This window comes from Ostrinia nubilalis, chromosome 26 (genome assembly GCF_963855985.1).
Source record: "Ostrinia nubilalis chromosome 26, ilOstNubi1.1, whole genome shotgun sequence".
In the NCBI taxonomy this organism is placed as follows: Eukaryota; Metazoa; Arthropoda; class Insecta; order Lepidoptera; family Crambidae; genus Ostrinia; species Ostrinia nubilalis.
The window spans coordinates 8,487,774-8,509,116 of record NC_087113.1 but is presented as its reverse complement, the minus strand read 5'-3'; the positions used below and the strand labels follow the sequence as shown (position 1 = coordinate 8,509,116).

Below are 21,343 nucleotides of genomic sequence, written 5' to 3'. Positions count from 1 at the left end.
TAACTATGTGTAAACTTGCTATTTGTAATGTCACTTTAAGCAAGAAATCATATTTATTATTAGTGTTAAAATATAGTTGAACTTAATATGTTAAAAGTTTAAAACATTATATGAATGTTCATGTGAAAAAAAATACATTAAAATTGTGAATAGGATAAGTGTATTGAAGTAATTATAAATTCACACATTTGTCACCTTTACTTTGTGAATCTAAATTTTTTCTAGTCTTTTTGAAAAAAAATCAATATTTTTTACATTCGATCACATTTTTTTACTCATTCAGTTTAATAAAAAAAAATGACCAAATGTTTTTGTATATTTATAAATAAGAAATTGGTATCTTCACGCAAATGGCTATGGTTTCATGGACCTTCGAGGATGTAGACTCGTGTTCAGACCATATACAAAAACAGTAGTTGAATAAGTTTTTTTCCGGGAAAAAAATACAAAATCGTCCTGATTTTCGTGAGACAGGGCTCACTTGCGGATTTTTCGACGATTTTTTATTTTAACTTGTTTCGGCGATCTTAGAATTGCCGAAGCAACTTTTGACAGGATCTAAGACGTCATATTAATTAAATATTTTACAGATTTGGCATTAAATCTAATTAAAAACCAGTCTGCAGCCTCCAACCGTCCAGACGCCTAATCATTTGTGAGTAATTGTTACTCTGCGACGATATTTTCTATTAATACCGTATCAATAAGTAAATGTATTAAATGTTTAATTATATATTTAAGAACTATTTTAACTGTTTTTTAAATATTAACATCTTTGGTATGAAATTGGTTGATAAAAATATCCAAATTTATATTTCCCGAACTAGGAATATAAAGGGACTTTTTTTTAAATTACTTTAAAGGATAAATTCTATTAAGGATAAAATAAAAGTATCAATGTTTAGTGTCTCGAATATATTAAGCATAAATGAATAAAACCACAAATACCAAAGTTTACTGTAACAAATCTGTGTAATAGGTCGACTGCAGTATTATGTACTGCACGATTCAGAAATGGTTGTTTAAATGAATAAATGTATTGACATATGAAATAAATACCTAATCGTAAATAAAACGACTTATTTATTTATTAACCACTCACATATCCACTTTAAATATCAAGTTTTTTAATTAAAACTTAGTGTACAATAAAACAACATTGTTAAAAATAAATTAATAAAGTATAATCACTAATTTCACAAACTAATATATTTACAATTAATAAAATCGATATCAAAAATATACTATAACTCTACTTACTAGAAAACTTATTTTAACAAAAGTATCAAAAATTACATCTTAATTTACTTAAATTATTACATAACTTTTACCTAAACTGTAGAAAAAATAAAATAACACTCAACAAAATGGCGACGGACGAGTTTTCCCGCGCTCCAGCGTTTGACAACTCGCTGATACGTTCGAAAACTTGCGCCTGGGAAATGTTGTGCGCTTCGGGTTCCGATTCTTCGAGCATCGGCGATATGTCCGTGTACTCAGAAGTCGAAGGAATTGTTCTGCCGACTGAAAATATTGATTCAGTTTACTTTCGGGGAAAACCACAGATCACAGAAACTAACCCCCTTACTAATAAAAAGTTACACAGTTGTTGAACACTGTTTTAAAATGACATTTCCATACTAAACGTCACTTTAAAACACTGTTCAACGAGCGTGTAAGTTTTATTAGTAAGGGGGTAAAGGTGTAAGCTAAGTGAGACAGCAATATCCCCAAAAACAAAACTCATTGCTCGCGACAGCAATGATGATAGCAGCGACGTCATAATGTAAACAGTTTACATTGCTTGCTTAGTACTAAAGATTATTCGAACCTTGAGTACAAATACCGCAGTGGTTAATTTGTGTGTGTGAACTTCTAGTGCGACACTGAGTTTCGAACTCAGCGCATTATTTGGTATCTCTCTATTATGTATCTCTATGGGGAAAACAATACCTTCTGAGCAGCCCCCCTAGACAAAACGCACTTTTTGATCGAATCGAAAATCGAATCCGTCAAAACTCCATACAAAAAAGGGGCTTTTCGACCACTTTTCGACTGGTTTGCGATTATAATTTGCACTTTGTCTAGACCCACAGGTATATCTGATGTAATGGCGCAAGTACACTAGAAAATTGACCGAGACGAAACGCTAGATCACACGGGGGAAGGGAAAGTAACCGAGATGGTGTTCACACTATTACGTCTCGGCCAATTTCCCGCTTAGTGTACTTGCGCCATAAGGGTTATGCTTTCCAGTGATTTGATATTACTTACCTCCAGGTTCCGTAGCGAAATGTAAAACAGCAGACGGTTTGCTCCAACCGAATCTGAAACAAAAGTTTAAGGTAGAGCTCATCAAATCTCATTAAATTACTTGCTTTTTTTTGTAAATGAAAATTCAATATTGTTTGAGTCTTCTTTTCTTTTCTATCAAGTATTATTACTCTGTTCCTTTAAGTGCACATCGCCTCATACACAGTAGAAGACTGAAGTTCTCTAACAAATTTTGTAAGCGTATCCTAGCACCAAAATTTTTCTCCAGTATCAATAGCTGGTTGTACAACTTGCCATGACCTTATCACATCACTTCTACATTTCCTGTTACTCTTAGTAACAATCGCCTACTTGGTTGCCGTGTACACAGTATAATGAGTAATTTCCCTGATGGTATACCATGCATATGTACAGGAACTTCCGAGTCTTTTAGCACTATAATCTGGCTCAAGTCAAGAGTCTTCGTTGTGACTGGAAAATGGCCCTTAACGGAACCCTAAACATTCTCACCTGTTCCTCGAAGTGACAATCGCCTCATACACAGTAGAGGGCGTCAGTCCTCTCACAGTGTACACTGCACTATGTATAGGTCCCTCTCGCGCGTCCCCCGGTACTATAATCCTGCTCCACCTTCACCACAGTGACTGAAAAGTAACCGTAAATATTCTCACCTGTTTCTGGAAGTGACGATCGCTTCATAAACAGTAGAAGGCGTGAGTCCTCTCACAGTGTAAACTGCACTATGTATAGGTCCCTCTCGTGCGTCTCCCGGTACTATAATCCTGCTCCATCTGTTGACGGGCGCTTCTGTGGTAAAAGAATCGGGCTCTGGTGTGGCCAGGCGGCCATAGTATGGTCGGATCCAGAGGTTGTATTCTGGAAGAAGATTATTAAAATCTGACTTTGCGTATGAGTTATATAGAATGAGTAATACTTTGAAAGAAATAAAGAAAGAAAAAATATTTATTTGGTACCAAAAATAATTGAAATGAAATGAAAAAAAAAGAATGACTGTATTGAGCATTGATTGAAAGTTATGTAACCTTGTTTATTTTCATCAAACGGCTCTCATCTCTGCCTTTCACATTCAATATTTTTAGATAATTTCGTATTTTAAACAAACATTAATCCTTAAGTTAGAAGAACTTCTTACCGATAATGGTAGAGTAGGAGTCCACTTCCCAAATGAGGGTGAAGCTGGTGGATGTAGCTTTATTCAGCGCGGAGTCTACCTTGAACGATGCTATGTTGGGCACTCCTGGAAAAAGCATAGTACTTACTTAGACATCCTAATTCTTCTGAATTTCAGTGCTCTTTTTTTCAGAGCTCTACGATTTCTGGTCCTTCAAAACCTTATGAAAACATCAAACAAATCTTCTGTATGATTCTGAATGAAGATTTTTCTGAGAGCTCTATGAAAAGTGTAAACCCTGTTTCGTTCTTAGGTGTCTGAAGCGAGGTGCCACCTAAAAATCTTATTAGGCCAAAATCTGGGTACAGGTGTACGTGTAAAGTACAGTCAGCGTCATATCCTACTTTGTGACACCCAAAGTTGCTAAAAAACGCGTCAGACGCCCGTATTCACATGAGGTCTCACAGTGCGCGTGGACACACAGGTTGACAGACGAATCAATCACAGAGCTCTATACAACGCTGCTGTGCGTTTGATTTACTGCTTCACTTAAGCAAGCATCGTTTGTGAATACGGGTGTTTGTTTGTTAAAATTGGAAAAAGGTTGTTTTGTCAACTTTTTAGCCACTTAGGGTGTTACTGCTGTAGCTATTTATTATAGTTTTTCAGGTTTCTCTTCTTTACCTGTAAGCTTGAACTGCACATCAGCCATGCCCAGCTTGTTCTCGGCTCGGAAAGTGTAGTTGCCCAGATCCCCCGCGCGAACCGTTCGGAAGATCAGTTGGTGGATGTTTTCTTGCACCAACATCACCACCCTGGAAGTGACGAGCAGATGGTTCAGCGGTTGTGGTTATGGAGCATGGGTTTGAGGGTTGGTAGTTCGATCCCTGTCAACAGCTGTTGTAGTAAACTCAATCATAAAGTTAAATAGTTAAGGAACAGATCGAGAGTGCTTTCTTGGATGCTGCATTTAATTCCACCTGTATGAGGCTTAAGTAAAGCTACAGAATGAAAGAAGATTAAAGAATGTTCTAAGCTTATTAGGATGTAAATTATGTTTTAATTAAGTACGTATAACAAAATTCGTGCGTTTTACATCGTGAGCTACCCTAAAGGTAACTTCACATCTTTTACAATCAAATTAGTGTTCGTCTTACTTTTGTACTGTGCAGTAGCGGCGTAAGGGGGGGGCGGTGGGGGCGGTCCGCCCCGGGTGCCAAGCATCAGGGGGTGACACAAGTCGCGCAGATTAGTACTCACTGGCGCATCTGCATGGCAAATCTACGGTCTATGTCATGGATACGGGGGAGGGGGGGGGGGGGGTGCAATTGTCTCTGAATCGGTAGGTAACCCTAAAAAGGGGTGCCTTAGGACTTATGACGGGGGGAGGGGGGTGATCGCCCCGGGTGCCAACCCATGCTACGCCGCCACTGGTACTGTGGTTGTATACCTGTCATCAGTCCGCACCGGCCTGCCGTCTCTATACCAGGCGGTCCTGGCAGGAGGCACCGCGAACTCCAAGCGTGCGGCCAACGCGGCTCGGAGCCCTATCGCGGTGTGCACGAAGCTTCGCACTGCTGACACCACGGGCGCGTCTATAAACAAAGAACCGCTTGTTCAAGATAGTTATGGCTATTGTAGTAAAAACATTTCATTGGTCTCAAACTACTTCCCACGATCTTTCCCTTGCTGTGAGTATTTTCTGACTGCTGAACTGAGCATTATAGATATTGACTCTACCACTCATAAACTGCAAGTTTTTTTCTTTTGATAACAAAACAGGTACCTAAGTAGGCATTTGACCGCAATAAGTAAGATGAATTCCAGGATGGGACATTCCTGCCTTGTATGTAAGTGCCTATTCACACTCGCTTAGAAGATATTCGGATTATTAGTTCGCTTTAGAAAGACATCAGCAGTCAGGGAAGTCCAGTCCCCAGGTGCTTGAATAATAAGAAATTTAGCGAATCGCTTAGCGAAAAGCGCGAATTGGTGGAATGTCGAATAGTACGCTAACCACCCGATTCTCCGGTGATAAAGGCTGGTGGATTAGATCGTGTAATTCCTTCGCACATTCTCCGAAGTGTAACCTGTAGAAAACCTATAGTTTGGAGCAGTTATTGGAACCTCACCATGGATCACAACCCTGATGGCAGCCTTCACAGCATCCCCGACCCCGTTGCTGACGACGCACTCGTAGACGCCCGCCAGCAACCGGTGCTCGGCGCGGAAGCGCAGGCGCTGCCGGTGCTCTAGCAGCGCCATTGGCTCGCCCTGGTGGTGGAAAATTATTTTCGTCATTATAACTAGTACTAGTATAACTAGTACTGCAGGAGCACGACCCTCTCTTATTTACCAGGCTACCAATCGGTCATTATGTAAATTATTAGGGAAGGCCTATGTTCAGCAGTGGACGTCTTATTGCTGAAATGATGATGATGATGATGTATTGGAGGATGGTAGAAAATATGGCAACAACAGTATGGAACTTCACATTTAGTTACGCGAGTAAATGAAAAGGCCCAACTACTCATACCGTGGATGTTGTAAAAGGGACAATTAGTTAAATGCAAACATCAGGCCCAACCCGTCTGGCCAGCGTGGGGAGTGTATGCTAAATCCTAGTAAATTAAAAAGGGTCGTGCTTACTGCAGTCCATTCCAGGACTCGAAAGCAGACTAAACGAGTCTCCAGACTAATGATGTAATGATAATAATGACGTAGGACACAATGAATACGGGACCATTGCCACCTCTAGTTCCCATCGCTGCAACTCCTGTGTAGCCAGGATCTTTAGCTTGACCGCCAATAAAACCCAACCAATGAAGGTCAAGACAGTCCCGGGGGAAAGTTAACTGTCGTTGGACCCGCAACGAAATTAAGAACATAGGTGTTTTGAATAGTAACTTTCTGCTCACGTTTTTCCTCCAATCCACGACAGGAAGGGGAGTCCCGGTGGTGTCGCAGCCGATATCCACGTACTCTCCTTTCCGGACCTCCAGGAACCCATCGTCGGGGATGGTCCTCACTGTTGGCGAGTCTGTAACATGATTTATTGCCCATAAACTCCACTGCATGGGGCTTGAAGCCACGGTCTTTAGTTTGGCTTGTGACTTGATTTATAATAGTTAACTAGCGGCCTCCCGCGACTTCGTACGCGTGGATCCCGTTTTACCCCTTCGTTCGTTCGTTTCAGCCGAAAGACGTCCACTGCTGGACAAATGCCTCCCCCAAGGATTTCCACGAAGACCGATCCTGCGCCGTTCGCATCCAGGCACCTCCCGCGACCCTCACCAGATCGTCAGTCCACCTAGTGGGAGGCCTGCCCACGTCTTCCGGCTCATGGTCTCCACTCAAGAACTTTCCTGCCCCCCCTTAGGGGAAGAATTTTGCAAAATCCTGTCTTAGTGAGCACCTACGTTCTAAAAGAAACCCACATGCAAAATTTGAGACGTCTAGCATTTTTAGTTTCTGAGATTTCGTGATGAGTTAGTCAGTCAATCAGTGACCTTTTGCTTTTTCCCTTGTCCATTAAGAGTAGGCGCACACCGTTGATTTTTCGTCGGCCGATAGTTTAGTCGAGCAGTTGATCAGTATGGGCATGTATGGGAGTGCGCACACTATGCCGACTTGATTTGGCCGATTCTTCATACAATTTAAAATCGGGCACAACTATCGGCCAACTAAAAATCAACGGTGTGCGCCTACTCTAACTCTTATTCGTTTGAGCTATAAGTACCTATTTACGTTAAAAAATGTATCTGTTAAAAACATATTAACTATTATTACTCACACTGCACTTCCACAGTATGTGTCTGTCTGATCGGCCCCCACGGTTCTGGCCGCAGCACCTGTAAACATAACAATTTGGTTAACATCTAGGAAGTTGGTTAATTGCGAGTAGGTGGCGGCGACGTGGGTAGTCCAATAGTTAGTATTATTGTTATTACCTACAACTTGTATTACTTGTACCTGTATTACCTACTAGCTTTTGCCCGCGGCTTCACCCGCGTGAAATTTAGTTTGTCACAGATCGTCCTAAATTATAGCCTATTATGTTATTCTGGGCTATAAACAATAATACTGTAAAGTTTCATCAAAATCCGTTCAGTAGTTTTTGCGTGAAGGAGTAACAAACGTCCAGACATCCAAACATCCATATACAAACTTTCGCATTTATAATATTAGTAGGAAGGGTTCTGTAGTACCTTTACATTAGCCTAGGCGCAGACCACCGATTTTTAGTTGGCGATAGTTAGGACGGGCTGTTGATCAGTTAAAGTGCGCACATTACACCGATTTGGTATCGGCTGATTCATACTATCGGCCGACTAAAAGACGGCGGTGTGTACCTAAGCTTAGTATAGCCGTTTACAGTCCACTGCTGGACTATGAGCCTCCTCCACTATAGTGGAGGGTTTTGCCATAATCCCCACGCTTGGCAACCGGGTTGGATATCACAGTTTAAAGGATTAATGTTTATCAGAGAGCGCTAGCCCATTCTCTGTACCTAGTCCCTAAGTCGCCTCTTACGACACCCGCTGGAAGAGGGGTTGGAGATAAATGTATTCTACTCTGCCGTCACCACACGGCTTAGTATTAGTACCTACTAATTACACCTCTCGTTTCCACTACCGCTACAATTTTATTTCTTTTTAGCCAGGAGTTTGGGCGCCAATTTAAGCCAAGCCGCCAAGTGAATGTTTAAGGCCAAGTTGCACGGTTGCACCGCCTTATATTAACCCCGACTATTATCCATACCGACGACATCATAAAGGAACGAAAGGAAGAAGGCGCTGGACGCAGGCCGCTACCAACCGGGCAACATGGAAAGCATTGGGGGCTTTGGGGGAGGCCTATGTTCAGCAGTGGACGTCCTGTGGCTGAGATGATGATGATGATGATGATGATAACCATAACCGGTGTTTTTGTATTGAGTTTGACAGACTTTTGACGTTTGTTAAAGTCAAAGTAAGATTGGTGGTGCAACCTAACCTAACTCTTGTATTTATTTTATTTTTATTTTATTTATTACGGTATACCAACAACATTACATACAAAGTAGTTGTATAGCCAGGAGCTACAGTTTGGGCGCCAATTTAACCGAACCACGAAGGTTGAAGTTACATATCTTGAGTTAATATGAGGCAATATGATTTATTAAATCGTTTAATCCTTCAAGCTCCGCGAATCTAGACACAATAGATAATCAATTGTTATGACATTAATTAATGCCGTCTGGGACTCAATCGGTTAATGAAGGCAATTAGCCAATCTTAACGAATATCTATGACGCCGCACTATGGAGCGAAATTGCGATTTATGGACATAGCGATTTTTTTCACATTTTCTATTTGAAAAAAATACCTATCGATAGGTTACGTTATTCTGATGAATAAATGCTGCACAAGTTTTTCTCTAAAACCAATAGTTTGACTGGAAAAAAAAAATTCCATTTTCGTTGTATGGAATGAAACATAAAGTGGTCAATTTCGACTAAGCCTTGACAGATCTTGCTTTGAAACTACTTGAGCCTTGTTCTATGGCTTGTTGACTGTAATCCTACGCTATCAGCGCGCATCCAAAGTTGCCCGTTCACAAGTTATGAGGTTCTGAAAAATTAAAAAAAAGTAAGTAAAAGTGACTTTTTTTTGGAATATCTTTAAAGATTTAACAAAAATATAAAGATTTTATACGTTAATAATGTAAATTAACCTTAAATTACTGCTAAAAACACATTTTAATAAACTTAAAAGGAATTAAATCAGCGATTTTTTTTTCACAATTTCTGTTTAAAAAAAATACCTATCGATAGGGTATGTTATTCTGATGAATAAATATTATGAACGTTTTTCTCTAAAACCAATAGTTTGGCTGGAAAAAAATATTTTCCATTTTCGTTGTATGGAATGAAACATAAAGTGGTCGATTTCGACTAAGCCTTGACAAATTTTGCTTTGAAACTACTTGAGCCTTGTTCTATGGCTTGTTGACTATAATCCTGCACTAACAGCGCGCGCCCAAAGTTGCCCGTTCAGAAGTTATGAGGTTCCGAAAAATGAAAATTAAAGTAAGTAAAATTGACTTTTCTTTAGATAAGACGACAAGAGAAAGGTTAATTACATTACTAAAGTATATAATTTTCATGTTTTAGTTGAATCTTTAAAGATTTATACCCAAAAAAAGATACTTTTACTTACTTTAATTTTCATTTTTCGGAACCTCATAACTTCTGAACGGGCAACTTTGTGCGCGCGCTGTTAGTCTAGGATTATAGTCAACAAGCCATAGAACAAGGCTCAAGTAGTTTCAAAGCAAAATCTGTCAAGGCTTAGTCGAAATCGACCACTTTATGTTTCATTCCATACAACGAAAATGGAAAATATTTTTTTCCAGCCAAACTATTGGTTTTAGAGAAAAACGTTCATAATATTTATTCATCAGAATAACATACCCTATCGATAGGTATTTTTTTAAACAGAAATTGTGAAAAAAAAATCGCTGATTTAATTCCTTTTAAGTTTATTTAAATGTGTTTTTAGCAGTAATTTAAGGTTAATTTACATTATTAACGTATAAAATCTTTACATTTTTGTTAAATCTTTAAAGACATTCCAAAAAAAAGTCACTTTTACTTACTTTTTTTTATTTTTTCAGAACCTCATAACTTGTGAACGGGCAACTTTGGATGCGCGCTGATAGCGTAGGATTACAGTCAACAAGCCATAGAACAAGGCTCAAGTAGTTTCAAAGCAAGATCTGTCAAGGCTTAGTCGAAATCGACTACTTTATGTTTCATTCCATACAACGAAAATGGAAAATATTTTTTTCCAGTCAAACTATTGGTTTTAGAGAAAAACTTGTGCAGCATTTATTCATCAGAATAACGTAACCTATCGATAAGTATTTTTTTCAAATAGAAATTGTGAAAAACATCGCTATGTCCATAAATCGCAATTTCGCTCCATAGTGCGCCGGCGGAAAAATGTAACGTAGGTAATTCCCGATCGCAATCACAAAAACATCAAATTTTTAATTTTCTAGACATCGAAAGACTTCCGGTAATCTTCAATGATTTCAAGTATTGATAAATGAATATCCCAAAAAGGACTAATCAAACAATTGATTAGTGCACTTCAGTGACGGAAAAGAACCACTTGCGCCATGACAGACCACACACGCATAATTGCTTAACTGGCCGCTTCCGCTGCACCGCACTGTAAGAAAAAGACTAAAGTGTGATGCATACAGAATGCTATTTTGAATTCGACATTAGGTATTAATATGGAGAAAAATAGGTAACATAAAGGTCAGCCAAAGATACCTACCTATTATTCATCTACCTGACCACTTAGGTGACCCTGTCTGTCTAAAAATTTTGAGAAAATTTTCTCTAATGTTTTAACGTATAAACCACTAGCTTTCCGTCTGCGGCTTCACCCGCGTGGAATTTTATCTGTCACAGACAAACTTTTGTTTCAAAAACCGGGATAAAAACTATCCTATGTCCTTTCCCGGGACTCAAACTATCTCCATACCAAATTTCATCAAAATCAGTTCAGTCTTGTAAGCGTGAAAGCGAGACAGACAGAGTTACTTTCGCATTTATAAATTAGTATAGATAGTATAGATTAGACAAGTTACGTAAATATTCATATTTTACAAAAATGCTTAACAACGGAGGGAGTTCAATATTAGTTTTATTTTTCTGATTGAATTCGTTGCGTGTTCTAGCTAGTGAAGGAAACGAGAGGAGGGATTACTCCCATTCATCATCATCATCATCATTTTAGCCACAGGACGTCCACTACTGAACATAGGCCTCCCCCAATGATTTCCACAATGGCCGGTTGGTGGCGGCCTGCATCCAGCACCTTCCTTTTGAGATCGTCGGTCCACCTCCCATTTAAGATAGGCGATAGGTTACCTATTTATATTTAATGAAAACCATAAGCTTTTGTAGATCAACATTGTGAAAGTAGCCAAGTCCATTCGACCTGACTAGCTAAAAAATTCATATCAATAAATCAATATTTTTATTTTATTTAACTTCACGTCACAGTGTCTCTAATGAGTCTTCAGCATCATTAGTTTTATTGTTGTAAACATGTTAACTCATCGCTACAGTCCACAGTAATCAGACTATATTTTGGTGCAAAATAGAGCCTATTACATTCACGTAAGATCCAGTATTTATCTTGATGTACTGTATCTATCACAAATACATTGAGCAAGTGGTAGAGTCAGTTTTCACGGACAAAAGAACATCTCAAAGCGCCGACCGAAAGAGTTGTAAATTGATTAATTGAGTAATTGGGAGATCTACGAGCGACCGTTACTTGTAAGGATGGGATCGTGTCGAAAGTAGGAGAATATATCGATGAAAACTAACCTAAAGTACCTTAAAATACTATCTCATAAGTATGCCTCATAAGTACATCTTTCCCCTTTGCTCTCTGTGTGCATATGAATTTTAAAATAGTGGTTGAAATGACAATGTAGAGTTCTTTTCTTAGCTTAAAAGTGCTTAATGAAGCTACAAAATTAAATTATAATAAAACCGGTGCTATTGTTTTTTATCCACAACGAGGAAGCTCTTGGCCTGTATCTCACCTGATGGTAAGTGACGAACAGGCCGACGGTGCAAGCGAGCTTCACCCGGAATCCTCAAACACAGAGGAGGAACTGGCTATCTTACCTCTAACTGCCGGAACACAACAATGCTGTTAACATTGTTGTTATGGCGACAGACTTAAGTAAGATGGTGGTAGCTAGCCAGGCGGACTTAGAACAAGCCCTACCACCAACCAAACCGAACAGAAAAATCTGCCCCCACTGGGAATCGAACCCGGGACCTCTGCGTCTGAAGCAGGTGGTCTTACCACTAGACCAAAGAGGCGGTTAAAGCGGCGCTATGCGTGATTTAAGCCGATATTGTTGCGCTATTTTGAGTAACAGCTTTAGAACTTAATTTTCCGGTTTATCGATATCGATACATATTCGTTTCGCATCCCTATTACAAACTACATGTTAGTTAAGATCGAAGGGCGGTGTACATCCACCTAATTGCCGACGCCTAACTTTAATGGTATCGCAATTGATCCGCCACAAAAACTAAATTGTTGCTGATGATAATGACGGTGTTCGTGGGACACGATGATTGATGCTTGGCCAAATTGAATGATCATGATGATTCACAGACAAAAGTTTGGTTGGATAGTTACAAATTATTATACCGTGAATATTGTAAGACGCTAGGAAGAAATGTGCGAACTAAACATTAGTTAGTCCTCCTCAAGCCATCTGGCTAACGTGAGGACTTGGGGAGTGTAGACCAATTCCTCCCTTTTGCCTTTGATAGAGAGGGTGGGTCCTTGTGCAGTAGGTAGAGACATGCGCCCGTATTCACAAACATTACTATGAGGTCTCACAGTGCGCGTGGACGCACAGGGTGACACACGAACCAATCACAGAGCTCTATTCAACGCTGTGCGTTCTATTTGCTGCTTCACTTAAGCAAGCATCGTTTGTGAATACGGGCGTAAGTTACTTGATGATGATTTAGTTACTTGGGTAGGAAGGCAATTATCTGCCGCTTTTAGGATTTCTTTACTTAATTTGTTTTAAAATTAAATTAAATTCTATTCTATTTTGTTTAGCTTACTTGAGCAGTGCAATAACAGCCCACCAAACTCTACATTTTTGTTCCAAAATCGCACTTATTACAAACTACACAAGATGCCACACACAGCTTGACATGCGTGCCGTCTTTCGTAGTCTAATCTTTAATGATTTATTTCCTACTATCACGAGTTGGTTGCTCTAGATCTATCATGATTACAGATCACGAAAGGAAGCATATCCTTGCCCAAAATAAGTACTTAGGTACCTCTATGAGATGTGCCCCAGTGAAATAACCTCTGTGGTCTCGTGGTGAGACCTTTACTCAGACCCGGGATCGATTCCCAGTGTGCAATGGGAACTATTTCTATTTCTATAACTTAATATGTTCGGTTTGGTTGGTAGGGCCTGTTCTAAGTCTGCCTGTCTAGATAGCTTTTTTTAAAGTCGGGACTCGGGAAATGCTTTGCCTACTGGCCGATGGGGAAGACCAGTGGATTAATGACGTAATAGAACACCTACCAACCCGGAAAGGGTTCCGCGGCTCTGCCTTCCAGCGAGCCTCTCCGACTTTAAGGGGAATGGTGAATTTCTGGTGGACTGCTAACGACGCACAGGTCACTGTGCTCTAAGACCACGGGCCTCGTAAGACGGCCGCCGGGCATCCCTGGTTGGTAGGGCCTGGTCCGCCTGGATATGGCCTTTATGCCAGGATAGCTACCATCATCTTACCTCGCAGGTATAATCAGCTGAGTCCTTAGCACCGAGGCGGTCGAGCTGCAGGCTGTAGTTGGCGTGCATCCTCACTCGCGGAGGCAGGAGAGTATGTGCGTCTACCTTTGGATCGAGACTCTCCTGCTTCGAGAAGAATAGTGGATCCATGGTGAACTGTTAATGGCACACAGCACAGGACACTAGTGCGCCGCCACCAAGGTCAAAAGACGGCCGCCGGGCGTCCCTTTATGGTTGGTAGAGTTGTTCTGAACCAGAATATTCTTCCTACGTCGCAGGTGTAATCAGCTGAGTCCTTAGCACCGAGGCGGTCGAGGCAGATGTAAGCAACTGCCTAGAGGCCTGTCTGCTGATCTCCGTGGAAAGAAGACCCAAGTTCGATGTTTTTGAAGCTATGGAGTATTTTGAGTCGTCCGTCCTCCAGGTCTTACCTCGCAGGTATAATCAGCGGAGTCCTTCGCACCGAGGCTGTCGAGCTGCAGGCTGTAGTTGGCGTGCATCCTCACTCGTGGAGGCAGCAGCGTATGCGCATCCGCGCTGTCGCCTAGCAACGCGCCCGCTTTGTACCAGCGCACGCGCAGCTTCACGTCTGCAATGGAAATTGGACTGTAAGTGTGGGGGGTAAGGTTGAGAATGGGTTTATGCGATCTTTGTATGAGAAATTAGGACTTAATTTCATTGATAGGGGTGTGTAATGTATGATATAACTACATATCATATAATACTTAGAGGATATAACATCAAATTATATAAAATCATTTAATATAATAATTATTTACCTACTATAATAAACGAATAATATAATTTTAAAACGAATAATTTTAAGACAAATAACTAACAACTGATATAAAATGGTTTGACATAATGAATATTTTCTATAAAACTTACAATGTATACTATTTAAAACAAATAACATTCAAATCATATAAAAATAAAATGTCGAACAATCAAATGAGATAAAATTCTTTTCCTATAAAACTTAAATCATATAACAATAATAATGTTATGTATATAAAGTTCAATTGTTATAATAAACATTGCATGCAGCAAGCAAGCAAGCAAACAAGCAAGCTAGCAAACGAGCAAGCAAGCAAGCGAACAAGCAAGCAAGCTAGCAAGCAAGCAAGCTAGCATGCAGGCAAGCAAGCAGGCAAGCAAGCAGGCAAGCAAGCAAGCAAGCAAGCAGGCATGCAGCATGCAAATTCGACTAAAATCTTGAGACTTCTGTCACGGCTCCGGCACTGCGGGGCTCTGGCGGTCCCTCGCGTGCTAATCGCCGCAGATGGCTTTCGCTCGACACCGCGTCTTCGGCTTTCGCCGGCCAGCCTCAGCCGCGGCGCCTCGCTTCCAGCCACCTGCTCCTCAGCCCGCGGGCCGCCTCGCCCCTCCGTGCCTACGCGCTTCTAAATTACACTCTAGGGGTAGGGCAGACAAGACTACGTGGAGTCGGTTTTACGGCGATTCGTTTTTGTCACTAAAGTCATTTATAAGTCAAGCTAAAGAAGAACATACTCAAAGTTATATCTATCAGAAATTATATCAATTAAAGAGTACTTATACCAAATAGTCGTTATAACAAATAATATTTATTTTATGTAATGGTTATATGAAATATTATTTATATTAAACAAAATTACATCAAATGAGTCTTAGATTAAGTAAGGTTTATATCAAATGTCTTTATGCGTTTTGATTGGTATCTGAAATGACATTATTAGAAATGATTTACTATATGAAGTAAACATTATATGTTAAAAAATTATATCAAGTGTTATTATAACATACGTTTATTATACAATATGAACGTTATTGAAATGAATGTATATCATATAAACTTAAAACTGTCACGCACCCCATTGATAGTACTACTTTAGCTTGTTGTACACCTATTGTACCTACCAGAAAAAAAGTTTAAACTATTTCCTTCTTGCACATTAACTTACTGACAGCACATCAGACAAAACAGTTTTATTGAAAAATAGCATCTATTACAGCTTAGAGCCGTATTAGATGGCACCTTGATGTACTGTCGTCCATAGAGAAGAAAATGTGCTAATTTATATCTGCAAGTAGTATTACAAATATTTAAGACCTGCATAGAAACCTCCCAGATTAAAAAAGACAAGTTCATGTGACACGCATGATAATGTTTGCATTATGTGCGGAGATCGAACCCGCGACTTGTGCAACTCTGACATGTGTGATAGTCCATTTTGCCAACTACTAGGCCTTACTTTTTACAAAGACTGCATCCTGAAAGTTCTTAATTTTTTCTTTTTTAAAACTGACACTTTGGTGTATTTTGAACACCCATAGAAGAAGTCCACTTTGATCCCCTAGGGCAGTGGTTCTAACCGGTGGTCCGCGGACCACTGGTGGTCCCTGGAGGCATTCCAAGTGGTCCACGGAGTGCACTTGCACATCTTGGTCAAAACCACTTTTAACTGATTTTTGCAGTCAAACTGGTTTACTTTGACCGATTATGATTATGGGGTGGTCCCTGACAAGACAGAAATTTGGTAAAATGGTCCCTCATGACTTAAAGGTTAAGAACCACTGCTAGGTGATCTTATCCATAGACCCTTAATTTACATGATATTGGACAGGCCAATAGAACAGGCCGTAGAATAATCGAGTAGTTTCCAAATCAAGTTGGACTCTGCCCCAAGGATGCATCTTAGCACCTCGTGGCCGAGGGTCATAGTCAGACACAATTGGTACACAAAGATATAAATCTGGCCCCTTCCTGTCACAGTAACGATGTGGGTCCATGATCTGTGAAGGTAAGTGGACGCGGCATATTCCAATGACCAATCAATGAAATAAATCTTTATTTGTAGAGATAGACTACCTATTTAAATAGACAAATCGTCAATAAGGCTCCAGTCTTATAATCTTTTTACCTGTTAATTATCTGTTGATTTTATTAACCGAATTTTATTCTCGATTTATGCCATGAAAATATTCCTGTCATAAAAATTGCAAGTTTTTAACTTTTTTATTATACGGTTGAACCAAATGGTTATTAAATAAGTTAACGCACACTCTTCATTCATAACTGTTGCCACTCAAAATATTATATTCCATTTAAAACATTTCCATTTTTCCATTCATTGCATCAGTCTATACTCTTGCATATTTTAATGGCTAACGTATCCGTAACCCATCTTGAAAAGAAACAAGCAAATAAAAAAATTCCAATTTATTTTCATTCGCATATCCGATCGATAGGTTTAAAGATTTTAATATTTACTCATTAAGATAAAATACATGTCACTTACATGAGTACATTAATTATTACTCAATAGTTATTTGTATACTTACTTAAAATTCAGCAGGTTCCTGACTGTTTTACTTATTGGTCAATAGTTTACAAGGCAATGCCACGCCACCAATTACTGCAAATCAATCAATTAAATTGATTGGCGTTTTAATTCCAGTTGCAACAATTAGGACACATATTATTAATTTATTACGATACCGACTTGTTTACTCTACCTTTTGCTGTGATAAATGATGTCTTTAGAAAGAAAAACAAAATGGACCTTTTTTGTAGAAATAAATTAATATTTTTTTTCCTTTTTCATGCCAATTACTTAACTACAAAACGAACGAAACCACTTGAAACGAGCTTGAACTATGGCTGCTTAGATAGGTTATGGATATCTTTACCAGATGTTAAGGTAAAATAGAATTAAATAGAATAATCTTTATTGCCAAAAAGAAAAAAGAAATTTACTTAAACTAAAACGTTCATGACTCGTAACTACTCTATAGTCACCTCCTCGTGGGATTACGACGACCCCTATCTCGATGGACTAACTTTCAGTGGGTAGATGAAAAAAGCGGGAAATCGTGCAGCTGCTGACGCGATGACGCCATGACTTCAGTTCGAAGTTTAACCTCACAGAAGAATTTTTGTCCTACGCAAGAATTCTTGTCGTTTCTATTCACGAACCGTGTACATTTCTCCGGCGCTGACCAAGAAATATAATTCTGTCTGATCTAGTCTAGAAGATACGACACGCGACAGACGCGCACTGCGTGACAAATTTTCGTGGCTAAGTCCGACGAAATTCTTGTCTTGTCTGCGGCAGACACTGTGAAATGTCTTAGCGTGTTTAGTCAGCGTCAAATAGTTCGTAACACCCAAAGTGGCCAAAAAGTTGACAACACAACCCTATTCCAATTGTGACAAAGACGTGTTGCGAACTTTTTGGCTACTCTGGGTGCCACAAACTATTTGACGCTGATTCTTTATGAAGCCTTCCCCCCTAGACAAAACGCACTTTTTGATCGAATCGGAAATCGAATCCGTCAAAACTCCATACAAAAAAGGGGCTTTTCGACCACTTTGCGACTGGTTTGCGATTATAATTTGCACTTTGTCTAGACCCACTTGTTATTCCTGTCAAAATGCCACATCCACAATCCACTTTCTGTCATTGATGTCACCTCGATGTAATCTCAATGATGTGGAGTGTGAAGCATTGTCGGTACGTGACGCTAACAAACATTCGGTCCTTTTGTACAACTAACAAATGATTTATAGCACATTGCTATTGTATGTGATCAACTTTGAAATAAATTGGTGTTTCCGCTGTTATTATGACTAAGAATTAATGTGTGTTGTGTGCAAGGATCACAGATTTTGTGTTCTATATACACTCGTCAGCAAATAAATCGCACCACCCGCGACAAGCATTTTCAAACGTATGCATCCCTACTTCCCACCAATATTGGCACCATTTAAAAGCCTAGTTCTAAACTTCATTTTATTAAAGGAAAGGTTTTTTTGTGTCCCCCAGAAATGTGTCTTTACAAGGATCCAGAAGTCACTTCTTCAAAAAATAGGTAGTTACGCTATAGCCAGTTTTTATGACTATAAAACTGTTAAGTTGGGATTAATCGCTATCCATCTGCTAAAGAGGACACGTGTGATCATTATTTGGTTTTATAACCATAAAATTTGGTCTAATTGATCCCAGAGGTGAGCCCAAAGTGAGGTCTTTTTTCAAGTCACATTTATAGTATATGTTAATCATTTATTAAGAAATTAAATGTGTTTTTCTTTAAGGATATTTATTGGGCTTTCAAATAACACCAATATTGTTGGGGCACCATTATTGTGTAAAAAGAAAATCTTTAAAGTTCGCGTCGCGGGTGGTGCGATTTATTTGCTGTCGAGTGTAGTTAACACAGAAAAGTAGTGCCGTACGATTTCCACTTTTTCACACCAAAGCTATTATACGAAAGCACTTTAACCCCCTTACTATATAATAAAAAGTTACACAGTTGTTGAACACTCTTTTAAAATGACATGTCCATACTAAACATCACATAAAAACACACGAGCGTATAAGTTTTATTAGTAAGGGGGTTAGGGGTCTAATTTAAATACACTGTCAAAAAAACATAACCCTCCTTCTGACGCAGTCGGGTAACTATCACACACTACCTAATCACACTAAATTTTGCTTATTTTATGCGAAATAGATAACGACTACAAAAAATACCTTCATTACCTCCACATGTACAACTTAACGATAGGTAGTTAGGTGTAATTTACAAAAACCAAAAGGCTATAGTAAAATGTAATAAAATCTTCTTTCCCTTCTTTCCCATTATTTGGGGTAAAATCTAATAAAATAATAAGGTAGTACCTACTTGATAAAATATGTAAATAGAATACGATAAAGTGACCGTTAACTTGACTCTACATTATTTTACGTACATTGGACAGGTAAACAATTTAGAAGATTAAGTTGTAACGTAATTTGTAAGTAAGCATAATAATCGTTTGATCCCAATCTACTTAATAACATGATTGTTTCAACAAATCCACGGGCAGTGGGCCAAATAATAATAGTCTTTGTGTGATAGAGTACAGAATAATAATAAGTATGGATAGAGTGCGTAGTAATGATTTTCCCACCAATGTGTACCTACAGTCAGTGTCAAAACTTCGTGACACCCAAAGCAGCCAAAAAAATCGCAGCACGTCTTCGTTACAACTGGAAAGAGTGTTGTATACTTTTTGGCCACTTTGGTTACTAATCCTTACTAACAAACAATGGATGAAAGTCTGAAATAAATTGTTTATATTATTATTATTTGGGTGTATCGAACTATTTGACGCTGTCTCTCTATAGACAAAAGCACATAAAGCTTTTCTAAACGTCGTAACTTGGGCTGAGTTGCACCACCCAACTTTAAGGGTAACTTAACAATAATAACCGGTGCTTTTTGTTTGGAGTTTGACAGATTTTTGACGTTTGTTAAAGTCAAAGTAAGATGGTGCAACCCAGCTTAAGAGCTTGACTCCCTTGATTAGTGAACTACCTTATTATAATACAAGCAATATGCTACTAATTCTTGCTTTAGAACATGTAAATGATTTTAATATTTTTAATGGAACCTCTACATCTTCAAATTGAGAGGTTCCGCTTGTCTTCCGGATTGATGGTCTGTCAGATTAAGATCAAATGCTTTTTAACTCACTTGTTATTTTAATGTAATTGTTATTTGTATACGTCATCTTGACGGCTCTATGAAGTGATAGGTGAATGAGATAATAGCTTGGAACTGAAAAAGGTTATGAGTTCGAGAACTAGTAACGTCATAGCTTACCTGACTTCCGTACGTCGCATTCCAGTAAGGTGCGCAATTACCTCGATCGGGTTGTATCTATATCTAGTCTAGAAATCTCAGAAACTACAAGTGCTAGGAGTCTCTTTGAATGGGGGATCCTTTTAGAACGTAGGTGCTCACTAAGACGGGATTTTACGAAACTCTACTCCTAAGGGAGTAAAACGGGATCCACGCGTACGAAGTCGCGGGCGGCTGTTAGTTTATAATAATACTAGTGTAGAAAAAGACTTACCACCAGCGTCTTCCACGTAACACGGCAGTAACACAGTCTCGTTCTCATAAGTCTTCACTGTCACTGGCACGCTGCGAAACTCGTCCTCGCTGCTAATCCCGTGTATGCTGAACAGCAGCAGAACCTTCGTGAATGTCCTTAGAGCGGCCATTTTGACACTTATGGTATTTATGTCACTTTTATAGCACTAATTTTTAAGTTTTTAAGTCACATTGGCTACGTCCAGAGCCACTGATGGTTTGAGAATTGATTTGACATAGACCTTAAGCTAGAAATCCAGGTTTTCTTGTGTTTGTTTATTAAGGTTATTAATTAACCTGCCTCAAAATGAAAAATGGATTTTAGTGAGGTGTGAAGTCACTACGTAAAAACAAAGTTGCTTTCCTGTCTGTCTATCCATATGTAAGCTTAGATCTTAAAAATAACTATGCAAAGGATTTTGTTCCGTTTTTTTTAATAGATAGTGATTTAACGGGAAGGTTTAAACGAGTATGTATTTAACACTCGTGTGAAGACGGGGCGGGTCGCTAGTAATATAAAATATAAAGTAACAAAGGGAAAAACTCATTTGGGTAAGTTGGGATGTTTCTTAACCTGAATAAAATAACTATTATTACTTTACTAGGTCATCTTCAATGACATATTTATTTATTATACCTAAGTATTCAGCGTTATTTCACAAGTAGGTACCTATAACTACC

General features: G+C 39.0%; 2 protein-coding genes across 2 annotated transcripts; both read right to left on the bottom strand.

The window, feature by feature from the left end:
- Window positions 1-1,159: 1,159 nt before the first annotated feature.
- On the bottom strand, window positions 1,160-5,674 carry LOC135084575 (hemicentin-2-like). The gene is made up of 7 exons (XM_063979346.1): window positions 5,539-5,674; window positions 4,857-5,001; window positions 4,091-4,221; window positions 3,428-3,532; window positions 2,946-3,150; window positions 2,275-2,327; window positions 1,160-1,524 (listed from the first exon to the last, which is right to left on the bottom strand). Exons 1-7 carry the CDS (start codon window positions 5,669-5,671, stop codon window positions 1,328-1,330), a joined length of 969 nt encoding a protein of 322 aa, XP_063835416.1. The 5' UTR covers window positions 5,672-5,674; the 3' UTR covers window positions 1,160-1,327.
- Window positions 5,675-5,982: 308 nt separating this feature from the next.
- LOC135084375 (hemicentin-2-like) lies at window positions 5,983-20,948 on the bottom strand. The gene is made up of 6 exons (XM_063979150.1): window positions 20,643-20,948; window positions 14,191-14,348; window positions 13,760-13,882; window positions 7,200-7,257; window positions 6,325-6,446; window positions 5,983-6,027 (listed from the first exon to the last, which is right to left on the bottom strand). The coding sequence occupies exons 1-6, from the start codon at window positions 20,791-20,793 to the stop codon at window positions 5,983-5,985; spliced, it is 657 nt and encodes a 218-aa protein (XP_063835220.1). The 5' UTR covers window positions 20,794-20,948.
- Between the last annotated feature and the right edge of the window lie 395 nt (window positions 20,949-21,343).

Coding starts and splice junctions, on each gene's coding strand:
- LOC135084375 (XM_063979150.1), bottom strand. CDS start 20,793: ATGGCCGCTCTAAGGACATTCACGAAGGTTCTGCTGCTGTTCAGCATA. Junction 13,883..14,190: donor CCGCTGATTATACCTGCGAG/GTAAGACCTGGA, acceptor TTCTCGAAGCAG/GAGAGTCTCGATCCAAAGGT. Junction 6,447..7,199: donor ACATACTGTGGAAGTGCAGT/GTGAGTAATAAT, acceptor ATCATGTTACAG/ACTCGCCAACAGTGAGGACC.
- LOC135084575 (XM_063979346.1), bottom strand. CDS start 5,671: ATGGCGCTGCTAGAGCACCGGCAGCGCCTGCGCTTCCGCGCCGAGCAC. Junction 5,002..5,538: donor CATCAGGGTTGTGATCCATG/GTGAGGTTCCAA, acceptor CTTTGTTTATAG/ACGCGCCCGTGGTGTCAGCA. Junction 2,328..2,945: donor ATCGTCACTTCCAGAAACAG/GTGAGAATATTT, acceptor CTTTTGTTTCAG/ATTCGGTTGGAGCAAACCGT.